We start from the raw sequence: 16,156 nt of genomic DNA on the forward strand, positions 1-16,156 counted from the left end.
GTTTTTTATATATATATATACAAATATATAAAATATGTATGTCTAAAATATACAAATATAGATAAAAATATTTCTGAAATCCTGGATTTTAGAAATGAAGTGGGGGGAAATCAAGCCTGTCTGAGCAATATGAAATTAATTCCTTCCCTTGTTCCTGAGCTGAGCTGTTGAGGATTTATATATAATATATAAAAATAGAAAAGATATCTCATATATGTAAATATAAAAAAACCTTATATGTCTTATATTAAAAATATATTATTTAAAATATATATAATATATAATATATATATATAATATAATATATATAAAATAATATAAAAATATATATATAATATAATATAAAATATATATAATATATATAATATATAATTATATAATATATATAATATATTATATATTATATATTATATATTATACATATGTATATTATATATAATATGTATATTATGATATATATAATATATATACATATATAATAATATATATGTATATTATATATATGTATACTATATATAAACCTTATCTATAAATATAAAATATGTATATTATGTATAAAAATAGATATATTTAAATTAATATTTATTTCTTTATATTTCTTTATATATTTTATATGTGTATATATGTATATATATGTATGTGTGTGTATATATATATATATATATTTATTTATTTATTTATATATATGCATTTTGAGTCTTAAAAATACCAAAATTTGATAGAGCAGGAATAGGAAAAAGGAATTTCCCACAGGTTTTGTGTCTTATCCCCAAAAAACTTGGAGTTGAACCACCTTGAAGCAAGAAATTAATTAATTTATTTATTTATTACAGCAGAATGAAGTGCTGCAGTGCATTTATTTAGGATTGCTTTGGTGACCTGCAGAAATTGCAGAAATTCCATTTCTTCCTCATTTTGTTTTGCCCTCTGATCTTTGCTCCCTGTGTTTAAAACCCATAAATACAAAAAAATCCCAGGAATTTTGAGAAATCCTGAGGTGAGAGGTGGTGCAGGAGGGAGGGATGTGTGGAAAAGGAAATTAGGGACTGAGGGGGAGAGAGAAAATCAGGAAAATTCAGAATTTAGGGACAAAACATGAATAATCCTTACAGGCAGGGATACGAGCAGAAATCCAAGAAATGCAGGGATTTAACTCCATCCTGTTGTTTATTAACTCCTGTTATTACATTGATTATTAATTCCTCTTATGGTATTTATTATTTATGGAGCTCATCCACAGCAACCCCTGACTGGTCCCTGTCCCCTTTGTGTCCCAGTAGCCAAAAATCTCCAAAATGAGCTGTGTTCGGGGAATTTTAATAACAAATATTCCATGTTTTCCTCCTGCGGAGCTCCAGGTATAAATTGTATAAATTATTTTATTATTAAAATAACAATTATCATTTATTACATTGTATAAACTGGTATTGGTAAATTTTGGTTTTTTTTTTTTTTTATATTGGACACAGATCTGAGGAATTCCTGTTAATTTTGGGATCCCTGGATTCTGTTTTTCCTCTCTGCTTTGGACAATTTGGTATAAATTTTTTATAATGGACACAATTCCTGTATATTTTGGAATTCCTGGATTCTGTTTTCCCTCTCTGTTCTGGTAAAATTCCACATTTTCCATCATTTTGTCCCATTGATCCTGCCCTGGGTTTTTTTTTTTCCTTGTGTCCCCTTGAATTCCATGGCTGGAATTTTATCAGACACCTCACAGCGAATTATTTAAATGGAACCCTTTTATTTATACAAATGTACAACGATTTACACCTGTTAAAAACAATTAAACATTTCAAAGCAAGGTCCCTGTGAAATAAATATGGTGCAGCTCAGCATTGGTGGGGTCTGGAACCCCCCGGGAGCTCAGGGAACCCCAAATTGCTGCAGGGGGCGGTTCAGAGGCTTTAATTTCATTTTTCTTAAAAGGAAAATCCAGGGAGATGCCAGAGGAGGGACAGACTTGGAATTTTTGGGGAATCTCCAGGTGGAATTTGCATAGAAAAAGAGATTAAAACTCTTAAAACCAGAGATGGGTGAAAGGACAGCAAAATTCCAAGTTTGGCTGGGGGTGAGACCAAAAAAAAAGTTGATTTTATATTAAAAATCATTCAAAACAAACAGCAGTGAAGGTCGATTTTTATAAAGATGTACATCTATAATTCATATATAAAATATATTTTTATTTTTTTAAAAAATAACATCCCCTGTAAAACACACTGAGCTTTTCCTTGCCTGGAGAAATCCCTGGAATTAAATGAAATTAATTAAATTAAATTAAATTAATTAAGAGCAAGAGCTGCTCCTGAACCTCCAAGAAATCTCCCTGGAAATTCAACCCCAAGGCCACAAAATTCAGGAGAGCCCCTTCCATCAGCAGATTCCTGATTTTCCAGAATATCCCACATGGATTCTCCAGGAATCTGCATTTCCTGTAATCCCCCTCAAAAAAAGCATTTTGAGCCTTAAAAACACCAGAATTTGATAGAGCTCAAGTTACCTTGCAGCAGGAATAGGAAAAAATTCGCTCCTGAAAGAATAATTAATGATTCTTTTAAAAAATTAATTAAAAAAACAGTTTAAAGCAAGTCCATGACACCCTGCTTTTATTACTGACTTTGCAATACAAAGTTGGTTCTTTTATAAAAGTGACGTAAACAATTTTTAATATATATATTTATATTTATATCTATTTTCGATCATTTCTTTTTGATCATTTCTATATTACAGGCTCGCTGACTTGCAAACCATCCCTGTTTCCTGGCAAGATCAGCAGATTTTGGAATTTTTTCCCAGCATTTCCAAACCCTCCTTGACCTCCAAAAATAAATATTGCATCCGTGATTTCCCAGCAAAACGAGCACCACGGGTCACCCAAACAGCCCAGAACCCATGGAACAAAAATCCCATGGAATAAAAATCTCATGGAATAAAAATACCGTGGAATAAAAATCCCATGGAATAAAAATCCCACGGAATAAAAATCTCATGGAATAAAAATCCCATGGAATAAAAATCCCAGGAGATGCCTGGGATCAATTTCCTCTCTGTCAGGTTCTGGGCTTTGGGGTTAAAAATGGGAAAATATTGGAAATATTCCCCCTGAACCAGTGGGGGAGCAGCAGCTCCTCATCCTCCTGCTGAGGGGCGTGAATGGAAATGAGGAATTTTGGGGATTTCTCTGGCGGATTTTGGGAATTCCAGCAGGTTTTGGCTGGACATGAGAATTTACAGGGATTTTTCTGATGGAATTCCAGGGGTTTTCTGCTGGAAATGAAGATATTTTAGGGATTTCTCTGGTGGGGGTTGGAAGTTCCAGCAGTTTTCCACTGGAAATTAGAATATTTTAGGGATTTTTCTGGTTGAATTTGGGGATTCCAGTGGTGTTCCAATGGAAAAGAAGATTTTTAGGGATTTCTGTGGTGAAAATCCTGCGATTTCCTGCTGGAAAAGAGGATTTTTAGGGATTTCTCTGGTTCAATTTAGGAATTCCAGTAGTTTTCTGCTGGAAATGTGGATTTTTAGGGATTTCTCTGGTGGGGGTTGGAAATTACAGCAGTTTTCCGCTGGAAAATAGAATTTTTTAGGGATTTTTCTGCTGGAGTTTGGGAATTCCAGCTATTTTCCAATGCAAATGGGGATTTTAGGGATTTCTCTTGTTGAATTTGGGAATTCCAGCTGTTTTGTGCTGGAAATGTGGATTTTTGGGGATTTCTCTGGTTGAATTTAGGAATTCCATGGTTTTCTGCTGGAAATGAGGACTTTTAGGGACTTCTCTGGTGGAATTTAGGAATTCCAGTAGTTTTCCCCTGGAAATGCGGATTTTTAGGGATTTTTCTGATGGGGGTTGGAAATTCCAGTGGTTTTCTGCTGGAAATTAGAATTTTTTAGGGATTTTTCTGCTGGAGTTTGGGAATTCCAGCTATTTTGCAATGGAAATGCGGATTTTAGGGATTTCTCTGGTTGAATTTGGGAATTCCAGCTGTTTTCTGCTGGAAATGTGGATTTTTATCGATTTCTCTGGTTGAATTTAGGAATTCCAGCGATGTGCCACTGGAAATGAGGATTTTAATGGACTTCTCTGTTGGGGTTTGGAAATTCCAGTGGTTTCCTGCTGGAAATGAGGAGTTTTATGGATTTCTCTGGTTGAATTTAGGAATTCCAGCGGTGTTCCATTGGAAATGAGGACTTTTAGGGACTTCTCTGGTGGAATTTAGGAATTCCAGCAGTTTTCCCCTGGAAACACAAATTTGTAGGGATTTATCTGGTGGAGCTTGGGAATTGCAGTAGTTTTCCCCTGGAAATGTGGATTTTTAGGGATTTCTCTGGCAGAATTTAGGAATTCCAGCTGTTTTCCGGGTGATGGGATCTCCTCCTTTGCTTCCTCGCTGCCCATCCCAGAGGAGCGGGAGCTGCGGGAACGCTGCAGCCCCATCCTGTGTTAATTACCGCGTGTTAATGAGCCGGGGGTTAATGAGCTGGGAATGGCAGCGGGCTGTTCCCGAGGGAACACGGACACGGGAACGCTTCAGTGCCAGTTCTTGGCCGGGATAAGCCGGGCTTTACCCAGGTTGGGCCGGGTTTGGTGCCTTTCCAGAATGGTCCCGGGATTGTCCCCAGAGTTCCTGCAGCGAGCGGGGACCGAGCGGGAATTCCGCTCCCAAGCGCGGTCCCAAAGCCGGGATCAGCCAGAACCGGGCGGGAGTGCAGGGCTGGCTCCGCTGGGCCAGCGTGGCGCTGTCACTGTGCTGTCGCCATCCCTGTCTTGTCACCGTCCTGTCCCTGTCACTGTCCTGTCGCCATCCCTATCCCTGTCTTGTCACCGTCCTGTCCCTGTCCTCTCCTTGGCACTGTCACCATCCCTGTCGCTGTCCCTGTCTCTGTCGTTGTCACCATCACTGTCCCATCCTTGTCCTGTAGTTGTCACTGTGGTTGTCACCGTCACTATCCTGCCGTTGTCATTGTTACCGTCCCTGTCCTGTCACGGTCCCTGTCACTGTCACCACTGTCCCGTCCCTGCCCTGTCGTTGTCACCATCACCGTCTTGTCGCTGTCGTTGTCATTGTTACCGTCCCAAACACCATCCCCGTCCTGTCGCGGTCGCTGTCCCGTCGCTGTCTCTGTCACTGTCGCGGTCACTGTCCGGTCGCTGTCGCTGTCGTTGTAACCGTCCCTATCCTGTCGCAGTCTCTGTCACTGTCATTGTCACTGTCTTTGTCCTTCACCGTCTGTATCACTGTCGTTGTCACTGCGGTTGTCATCGTCACTGTCCTGTCGCTGTCGTTGTTACCGTCCCTATCATCGTCACTGTCTCGTCGCTCTCGCTGTCTCTGTCACTGTCCCTGTCACTGTCTGGTCTCTGTCTCTGTTCCTGTCGCTGTCCTGTCGCAATCCCTGTCCCGATCTCAGTCGCTGTCCCGTTGCTGCTGCCGTCTCTCTCGCTGTCCGGTCTCTGTCCCTGTCGCGGTCACTGTCCGGTCTCTGTCGCTGGAGCTCTCGTTGTCTCTGTCGCTGTCCCTGCCGGGTCTCTGTCCGGTCTCTGTCGTGTCCCTGTGGCTGTCCCTGTCCCTGTCGCTGTCCCTGTCGCCGTCACTGCCGGGTCTCTGTCCGGTCTCTGTCCCTGTCGCTGTCACTGTCGGGTCCCTGTCCCGGTCGCTGTCCGGTCTCTGTCGCTGAAGCTCTCGTTGTCTCTGTCTCTGTCCCTGTGGCGGTCCCTGTGGCGGTCAGCGTCCCGCGGCCGTGAGGCAGCGCTGTGCCAGCAGCGCCAGCCCGAGCGCGGCGGGGCCGAGCGGGGCCGGGCCCGCGGCGGCGCTGAGCGGGGCCAGCGTGGCGAACACGGCGTCCGAGGCGTTCCGCGGCAGCGGCAGGTTACAGATGCTGCCCTCGCAGCACGACGTGCACACCTGCGCGGACAGACGGACGGGGAATGAGGGATTCCAGGCGGGAAAATGAAGGGAAAATAACGGTACCTTAGCAAAGGAGCTCCCTGGGATTTATCTCTCCTTTTTTTCCCCTCTCCTTCCTCTCTTTAAAAACCCATCTATTGAGAGAACATGATTTTCTCCCTTCTTTTTCTTTCCCTTTTCCCCCCTCCCTTTTTAATCATTCCCAAAGGAATTTCGATTTCAGCCGATGCTGAATTTACCCATTGACCCAGCCAGACTTCTGGCACTCCAATTACTCCATAAATTTTAATTTCTATCAATAATATTATATATATGATGGATAAATATTATATATACGTATATATACCTAATATACGTATTATATAATACATACTTTAAATAATATACAAAATTTATTATATACTATATACATATAATTTAAGCATTATATATACACTGCACATATTGTATATAGTAGATATTATATATAATATTAAAATGTAACATTATATGATATATAACATATGAAATATATTATGTGTTATTAAATATAGTTGTATATTGTTTTTTATATTACATCCCATAGGCCGTATTTATTGATATATAGATATATTATATTGATATATTAAGGATATATAAGGGTATTATATAGTATATTGTATATGTATTTCAATATATAGATAATTCCTTTTATATATTACATATAAATTTATTATATGTATAAAATATATTTAACATAGAGAGAATATATTGTATATATTGTATCATGTACATTATATATTATATATCATGTATTGTATACTATTATATATTGTTACATATTGTATTCACAATATTTTGTATATATGTAAATATATTGTATATTATATATAATGTACAATACAAATTACATACTATATCTATTGTATTTTATATACTATTTCTTTTATATAATATTTCTATCTATTATATATTTTAGATAACATTATTATATATTTCATATATAATATATATTTTATTATATATTGTCTTCTATATTATCCTATATTTCTATATTTGCTATTATATTATATCTAATATGTTGTCTCTATTAGGAATATATCATATATATTACATAATATATACAGCACACGTTATATATTACATGCTAATATATCAAATATATATGGTATATTATTATAGACTATATTATATCTAAAATATTACAATATACGGTATATATTAGATATAGAATATGTATATATAATTTATACATTATATATACATTGTACATATATTATATACAGTATATATTATACATATATAATATATAAAACTGTTATATATTATACATATACTATTATATATAATAATATATATTGTATTATATTATATACATAGAAAATTAAAATATTTTACTGAATGTTATATAATGATAATATTTACAACATCTACTATATATAATATGTAGTATATAATAATGTAATAAATATTATATTATATTATATTATATTATATTATATTATATTATATTATATTATATTATATTACGTTATATTATATTACGTTATATTATATTACGTTATATTATATTACGTTATATTATATTACGTTATATTACGTTATATTACATTACATTATGTTACATTATATTATATTTTCATTTTTACCAATATCTGCACATGCTATATTTACAAAACAACCCCTAATTCTATAATTTTTCTCTGTTTCTCCCACCTTGTACTCCTCGTGCCTGATGTAGGTGCAGCCCGTGCTCAGACACTCCTCCAGGGCCACGCAGCGCTTGGTGACAGACACGCTCTCCCCGCTGGCCCTCATCATGTGCTGGCTGAAGCAGTACCTTGTCCCTAAAAAAAACATGGAAAAGTCTTTAGCTGCCCAATTCCAGCAGGAGAAATAGGAAATAAATCTTACATTTTTATCAAATTGTGGAATGTTTTCAAAAATACCAATTTTTGATGTATTTCTTGTAGATCATGTGCTGGCTGAAGGAGTACCTTGTCCCTAAAAACATGGAAATGTCTTTATCTGCCCAATTCCCTTTCTCTGAGATTCCACCAGCACGAGAAATAGAAAAGAAAACCTGGATTTTTATCAAATCATGGAACTTTTCAAAAAATACCATTTTTGATGTATTTATTGTATATCATGTGCTGGCTGAAGCAGTACCTTGTCCCTAAAAAATGAGAAATATTTATCTGCCTAATTCCCTTTCTCTGAGAGTCCTCCAGCAGGAGAAATAGGAAAGAAATGCTGGATTTTTTTTTTCCAATCATGGGATCTTTAAAAAAATACCAAATTTTGATGTCTTTATTGTATATCATGTGCTGTCTGAAGCAGCACCTTGTCCCTAAAAAAACATAGAGATATTTATGTGCTCAGGTCCCTATTGCCCCTTTCTCCTGTCCAAACAAGGATTTATCTGGGAATACTGGTCTGGTGCCATGCCAGCCAGCTTGAGGGTTTTATTGCTGCTGATTTGAGCTCAAAGGAAGCAAATTCTGGGCTGATAACGAGCCTGACACAGGCTGCAAACACAGCAGGGTCATCTCCTTCCAAAATAAACATTTCCCAAAGGCAAAATCCCAAAACAACCCAGCTAAATGGGATTCACAGGGGCTGCGGATAATCTCTATATTTTTTGATGGTTTTGTTTCTCTGTCTCAGAAGAGAACTGGTGAAGGAAGGGGAGATCTGGGCAGCTCAGATCTGATATTTGAGTGTTTTATTAAAGGGTTTTTAAAGAGCTGTTCCCAATTTCAGACTCCAAGGGGATTTATGGGATCAAATAAAATACCAAAATTCCAGCTGTGGCTGCCCTGAATGTGGATTTGTGCCATAGGGGAGGGAGGTGAACACAGCCAGAAATTGGCTCTGTATTCACCATTAAGAGAAATAAGGCTCCTGGATTCCTGAGATTCAGCCAGCAGGAGAAATAGGAAGGAAATGCTGGATTGGAAGAGTCCAAGGTCAGGTTGGATGCTCGAAGCACCCTGGGATCATGGAAGTGTCCATGACCATGGAATGGGATGAGCTCTAAGGTCCCTTCCCAGCCAAACCAGTCTGGAATTTTGGGAAAGCAACACCAGCCTGATTGAATCCTCCAGCTGAGCCAGAGGAAAACAGGGAATAGCTCCGAGTCCTCAACCTCATCCACTGCAAGGAGACAGAAAAGCTTAAGGGATGAACTCCAGAATCCCACGTTTCTGGGAATAAGGGGGCTCCGTTGGGTTGGGATGGGGCTGGTTACCTCGGGGGCAGTAAACATCCGGAGCCCAGCGGTTGCACTCGTAATTATCCGAGGCCTTTTCACAGGTGAAACACTTAAATCCGTGAGGATATGGCGTGGCTGAAAAGAATGCAAAATATGGAGTTAAAAAGGAATGGAAAATGGAGTTAAAATAACCCCATTAATCTGGTTCTACACTGCTTTTCGGGAGAAACACTTAAATCCAAGAGGATACGGTGTAGCTGAAAGGAATACAAAACATGGAATTAATAGGAATGATAATGGAGTTAAAATAACCCCGTCAATCTGGTTCCATGCTGCTTTTTTGGAGAAAACAGCAATAGTTTTTCTCTTTACACACAAATTTCTCCAGATTTTCCTGTCAGTGCCAGCGGGTTGGTCCTGATTTGTAAAACCCCGACCCCCACAGCACATTTAGGTCGCTGTGGACCCGTTCCAGCTGTGTTTACCCAGCCAAAGTGCCCAGGGCTGACTTCAAAGGGAGCTAATGGGAGCTGGGAGCGCTCATTGCCCTGGAATCAGAGCTCATATCAACACTGCGGCTTTATCAGCGCTGATAACAACATATCAGGTGGATTGAAACACTCTGGGGATTGTCCCCTCGAGGCAAAGAGCTGCTCCTGTTCCACAGCCCCACAGGGAACAAAACCACTGTGCTGCACCTCCTGCTCTCAACAGCAGCCTCTGCGCTAATTTATCTCACCAAACCAGGCCTAATTCCTTAATTGCTCTCCTGGCAGCACTTCTGGGGCACTTTCAATCCCTCCTCAAGGTGCTGCCACCTCCTCAGAAGCCAAATGGTGAACAGGTCACATTTATCAGCGCTTCGAACCTCGACGGCCCCAAGGGCCACATCTTCACCCTCCTCCTCATCACCTCCTCCCCTGGCAAGATGAGAGGCCTCAGCTTCTCCACGTTGTGCTCCTCTGGAATGTGATTTGGAGAATTGTTTACCCAGCAGGTGAATTGTTTTAATTCAACATCCAATCACAGACAGCTGTGTCAGACTCTCTGAGCGTGTCACGGGTTTTTATCATTCATTCTTGTCGAGCCTTCTTGTGGCAATGTTCTTTACTTGGGGCTCACCAAATGTGGAATTTGCAAGCAACCCCAACAAGGGAAGAGACGAGAATGTTGACTCCATGTTTCAGAAGGCTGATTTATTATTTTATGATATATATTATATTAGAAGAAAATTATATATTAAGACTATATTAAAAGAATAGAAGGAAGGATTTCATCAAAGCAAGCAAGGAATAGAAAGGAATGGAATGATAATAAAATCTTGTGACTGACCAGAGAGTCTGAGCCAGCTGACTGTGACTGGCCATTAATTAGAAACAACCACATGAGCCCAATCACAGATGCACCTGTTGCATTCCACAGCAGCAGATAATCATTGTATACATTTTGTTCCTGAGGCCTCTCAGCTTCTCAGGAGGAAAAATCCTAGCAAAAGGATTTTTCATAAAATATGTCCGTGACACTTTCTGATGTCTCCTTTCTCTTCCTTTAGTATAGTTCTAGTATACAATTTCTTTTAATATAGAATAACTTCATAATATAATAAACCAGCCTTCTGAGAACTTGGGGTGAATTCTCATCTCTGGCCTTGTCCTGGGGACCCTCACAACAACTTAGGGTGTCAGGGGGAGGTGACTTACTGGAGGGGTGGAGGTAGACGATGTCCTTGGCGGTGAAGTCGCGGCTCCGCGCGGCCGGAGCGCGGCCGGGCAGCAGCAGCAGCAGGAGCAGCAGGAGCAGCCTTGGTGGCCAGGCCATGGCCCGGCCAGCACCTGCTCATGCGGCGGCCGAGATCCCCACCTGGGCAGAGTCACAGAATGCCAGAGTTATCCGGGCTGGAAAACACCTCCGAGACCATTGGGTCCAACCTGTGACAGACACGGCCTTGTCCCGCCGAGGCAAAGAGCTGCTCCTGTTCCACAGCCCCACAGGGAACAAAACCACTGTGCTGCACCTCCAGCTCTCAACAGCAGCCTCTGTCCTAATTTATCTCACCAAACCAGGCCTAATTCCTTAATTGCTCTCCTGGCAGCACTTCTGGGGCACTTTCAATCCCTCCTCAAGGTGCTGCCACCTCCTCAGAAGCCAAATGGTGAACCATGGCACTGAGGGCCACATCCAGGCTGTCCTTACAAACCTCCAGGGATGGCGACTCCAGCATCTCCCTGGGCAGCCATTCCCATGGCCAATCCCTCTTTTCTGGCTGGAGCAGGGATGAGCAGAGAAAACCCAGAAAGACTTGGCCACCACCTTCTCCCCATAACCCAGTCCCGGAGCCTCCAACTCCTCTGGTTAATTTGGCATCAATAAACACCAAAATCATAATTATCTGAAGTCTTTTCACAGGTGAAACACTTAAATTGACAAGGATACAGCATGGCTGAAAGGAATGGAAAATATGGAGTTAAAAGGAATGGAAAATGCAGAGTTAAAGGGAATGGATAATATGGAGTTAAAGGGAATGGATAATATGGAGTTAAAGGGAATGGATAACATGAAGTAAAAAGGACCCCATTAATCTGGTTCCAAGTTGCTTTTCAGGAGGAAACAGCAACATTTTTTTCTCTTTAGATCCAAATTTCTCCAGATTTTCCTGTCAGTGTCAGTGGGTTGGTTCTGATTTGTAAAACCGCGTCCCACACAGCACATTTAAGTCGGTGGAAAAGGTGGAGAAAGGATCTCCCTGGATTTCCAGTGCTGTGGGAAGCTGGCTGGTCCCACAGGACACCTCATCTCCACCTTCATCCTGACTCCTCCTCACTGGCTGGGCCACATCTCCATGATCCTGTGAGGTTCCTACTGATTTCATCTTGGCATTTTCTCTTGGAAAAGCCTCCATCTCAGAGCTACAAACAAAGTCACCATTGAATTTTCCTCATCCATGCTCCAAAGGGGTTTATTCCCTTTATTATGCCATTAATAAATATTTTGGTGTATTTTTCCCAAGTCCCTGACTGATGTGAACTAATTAAAGCAGAACCCAATACCCACTGTGGTACCATTGCTGAGACCATCCCAACCCCAGGCTGTGGGGCAGAAAACACTAAAAAATCATTAAATACACAGCTCAGGGGCAGACAAGACTAAAAAATCCTTAAATACACAGCTCAGATTATTAGAAAACTTTAAAAATTATCAAAGTGCCTCAAAAATCAAACGTGACAGGAAAATCCTGAAAGGATGCGGCTGCTGAGCCCGGCTGGAGCCGATGGTTTCCTTTGGAATCCACCCAGAACACACAGGGCTGGGATGAGTTTTTCCATCCTGATCAACCAAAAGATCTGCAACACCCAGATAATTCCTAAGCAGCTCTGAATATGTGGTGGTTATTATCTAATAAATTTTATTTTTTGTTGATTTTTTTTTTTCAGGAAAGATATGATGGGGTTGGGAATGTCACCTCCAAATGTTTGTCCCACAGCAGAAATCCACCCAGGACCAGCAGCACAAAGGTTGTCATTGTCCCTGCTGTTATCTACAAACAGCTTTTTTATTAAAACACAGTGAAATCCATAAAAAATATGACGAAAAAAGATAACACACAGCCTGGTGCTTTAAACTTTGTTGCTTCAACCTTATGAAGAGGGAATTTTGGATTTACTCCATTGATCCCTCGCAGCCAGGGGAGAATGAAATCCTGATTAAAAGCAGACAGGAAATAAACCTCTCCCAACCACGTGGAAGATGAAAGAAATGGGTCCATGTGGGATCTGGAGGCAGAATTTGGAATTTGGGACTATTTTTTTTACCCCAAATAACACCAGGAAGGTTTCACAAGCCCCACTCTTCATTTTAAGACATCAGCAGTTTGCAGTGAGACCACCAGGAGCAAAAAATGAGGATTTGATACTGAGCTACAGCACCAAAAAATGAGGATTCACATCCCAAAAAGAGGAGCTCATCACAGCTCAACTCCAACTCTCATCAATAATTAACAAATTATCAACATAAAGGACAAACAATCATGGAATCAAGGTTGGAAAAGACTTCCAATATCATCACATCCAACCATTATAGAGATATTTTAAGTTAAAGCACAGCAAGGTTGAAATAACGGCCGGAATTCCTCCCAAAGAGACAGGAATTTGTTGGGTTTGCTCATCCGAAGCACAAAACTCTTTTGTTTTTGCAGAACTGATCAAAGCCTTGCAGTTGGGGACGTTGGTTTTCCCAGTGTCCCTTCTGAGGGACCAACTGCTCACGCGGCCCCTCTCCAAATGCTCTGTGGCAGCACTCAGCCATCAGTTTGGAAAAGTGGCCGGTGTCAGAAACCCTCCAGCTGCTCCCTAAAAACATCCACATCCTTCCTCTGCTAATTGCAAGGGCCCTAATTGCCAGCTCCTAATGAGTGGCAAGAAACCCTGAACGAACGGAGAGAATTCACTGCCCCACCTCCATTTTCAGTTTGAAACAGGTTTAATCACAGGCAAAGAATTGCAATTTTAAAATCCTCTGGGTTAGAAAATTGTCCAGAGCAAGGCAAGCAGGGCCAAAATTTCAAACCATGTAATTTAGGGAAGTCCTCATGTGGCAAGAACCTGCCACCATTATTGTCACCATGACCATATTCCACCTGCTCATTCCATACACACAGGTATGGTAAAACCAGGAATTTCTACAAACATGGAAATACCCAGTGCCAAAAACCTAAATATTTAATATTCCATGAATATTTTGAGTATGAACAGATGGAGTACACATAGTTCTGTTTCATGGGGGGCAAATATTTGGTGACATTTAAGGTAATGACGATTACAGAGAGTGGAGTGGCAAAAAATATTATTGCATTAAAGTAATATTAAATACTTTAAAACTCAACATCCAAAAACTGTATATTAAATATTCAATTAATTATATATTAATTTAATGTTCAGCCCACTCATTTTCTCTGGTGTTACATGTAAAAATAAAATGTAAGGAAGGCAATATTAATATAGATATATAGATAAAATGTACTGTCTCCAAACATTTGACAAAAAATTTAGTTGATTCCCAAAATCCTAATTTTCTGCAATGGTGGATTCTTTAGGGCTTATAGCATTCTTTAGGAATGCTATAAACCCTAAAATGCATCACCAAAGGCATAAAGGGTTTTGCATTCAGGCCCCTTTTAGTCCAGGACTTTCAGCTAAAACAGCCAAACTTTGTACAAAACTTTTATTTTCAAGAATTATTGGTGGTGTACCACCTACTCCAGGGCTAAACCTCTGCTGGCAGAGCAGATACGAGGCATGGGCAGATAGTTTTTCCCTCAGAATTCCCTCAGCTCCTCACATGGATTTTGGGGTTTTTAGAACGGGGGTTCAGGGGACAAGATGGAGGAATCTGGGCATGTCCAGCCTTTCTCCTTCCTCTTCTCTGCCTCCATCTCCTGCTGTGCTGGTGGCACTTTGGGATTGGTTCAGAGTAGAAGCTCACTGTCTCACACAGGTGATGGGCATTGGGCAGTAATTGTAAATATTGTACATGTAGTTTTTAGTATAAAAAGATAACACCACCCTGGGGCAGGCGGAGTGCTGTCTTCCTCTTGTCTTGCTGAACAGACTTCAGCTGGACAAGAGAAAGAATTTTATAGATAAGGAACAATGAACAGCCTTGAGACTGAGAACTGAAGAGCTCTGACTCCTTCTTTGAGCACAGGGCTGGGAAAAGAGAATTTCTGACACATCTGGGGGTCACTGTGAGCAGCAGAGAATCCAAGAACAAGTCCCACATTTGGGTTTGGATCATTTGGATCATGCAATCAGTGTGTGAGAGGGCCTGGGTGCTGACACAGAAATCCCATCCCTGTTAACTCCCTCTGCCCTGCTCCAGTGGCATCTCGGAGGTGGAAAGGCCGTTCCCCGAGCGTGACACAGCGCCAAGTACCAAGACTCCACCAGAAGGGTGCAAGAGAGAGGGATTTGTTACAATAACATTTGCTTTTATAGTTTTTCAAGATATTTACATTTACTCAACAGACACATTCACTGCCCATTGGTTAGAGACAAAGAAAGTTCTCAGTAGGTGAACAAGGATCCAGGTCGCTCTGTGAGCCAGCTGGAGTCTGTATATTTTAACTTTCTCTCCTTCTTCACCTCTCACAATGGTGACAACCTTGGTGTCTTCCTCAGAGAGATATGGGGCTTTCCTTATCAGGAGGCCTTGCTGGCTCACAAGAACAGCACAAAATGCCTTTCCTACAGCTCCCATTCCGGATTACTCCGGCCTGGCCTTTGCCCCACCGTGGTGTAAATGAGCCATGGGAGGCCCTGAGCAGCAGCCCAGTTGCCCACTTGTCAGCGCTCATTAGGGAGGGGACATCTCGGCCTCGCTGGCACCGGCTCTGGGGACAATGGAAGGTCCCAACCCTCCCCGGAGAGGAGGCCGGATATCAGGGCTCTGGGTTTAGGGGAGAAGGGTTGATGGAGGGGACAGTTATTTTAAAGGATGGCTTTATCCCTCCTGTCCCCCTCAGGTCAGCTGGCTGACCACGATCAAACCCCTGAGCTGGGCCAGGTGCAGCTTTGCAGTAAAAACACCATTCCAGGAAGGATAAAAAAAGGGAGTCAGACACCGAATTTCCCGTACAAACACTCAGCCAATGCCAGGCAGGAAGAAATTCTTGACTCATGGGTATTTCTGTGGTTCTCCTCACACAAGCACGGCACAGGTTGTGGCGTTCAGGGCCTTCCACCTCGCTCCAGGGGGAGATGGAGCATTTCCCTGCTCTCCCTGGATTTCTAGGGCAGTGGGAAGTTGCCTGGTTGGTGGGAGGCTGATGATTGTCCCTCACAGGAGGAGGTTGATGATTCTGCTGACAGCTCATCCCAACCTTCCTCCTCATCTCCTCCTTGCTGTCTGGGCCACACCTCCAAGTTCCTACAAGGTTCCAACTAATTTCACCCTGACATTTCCTGTTATCCTTCCCCTTGGAAGGGCCTCCATCTCAGAGCTCCCCAAATCAACTCTTCCTTGCATGAAATAAGCCAGCAAAAGCCAGGAAAAATTCCCTGTCAGTGGGCAGGAGGCTTCC

The 16,156-nt window shown here is 41.3% G+C and overlaps 1 protein-coding gene across 1 annotated transcript in view; it reads right to left on the reverse strand.

Annotated features, from left to right (window-relative positions):
• Positions 1-5,726: 5,726 nt before the first annotated feature.
• The window catches only part of LYPD6 (LY6/PLAUR domain containing 6), a 31,930-nt gene continuing 21,500 nt past the window's right edge, over positions 5,727-16,156 (reverse strand). Inside the window, exons 2-5 of the mRNA XM_063161346.1 lie at positions 10,782-10,941; positions 9,118-9,216; positions 7,584-7,714; positions 5,727-5,906 (exon numbers count right to left, since the gene is read on the reverse strand). Of these exons, the coding sequence (XP_063017416.1) occupies positions 5,727-5,906; positions 7,584-7,714; positions 9,118-9,216; positions 10,782-10,899 (528 nt within the window). The 5' untranslated portion in view covers positions 10,900-10,941. The remainder of the gene's footprint in view (positions 5,907-7,583; positions 7,715-9,117; positions 9,217-10,781; positions 10,942-16,156) is intronic.

This window comes from Melospiza melodia, chromosome 8 (genome assembly GCF_035770615.1).
Source record: "Melospiza melodia melodia isolate bMelMel2 chromosome 8, bMelMel2.pri, whole genome shotgun sequence".
Classification (NCBI taxonomy): domain Eukaryota; kingdom Metazoa; phylum Chordata; class Aves; order Passeriformes; family Passerellidae; genus Melospiza; species Melospiza melodia.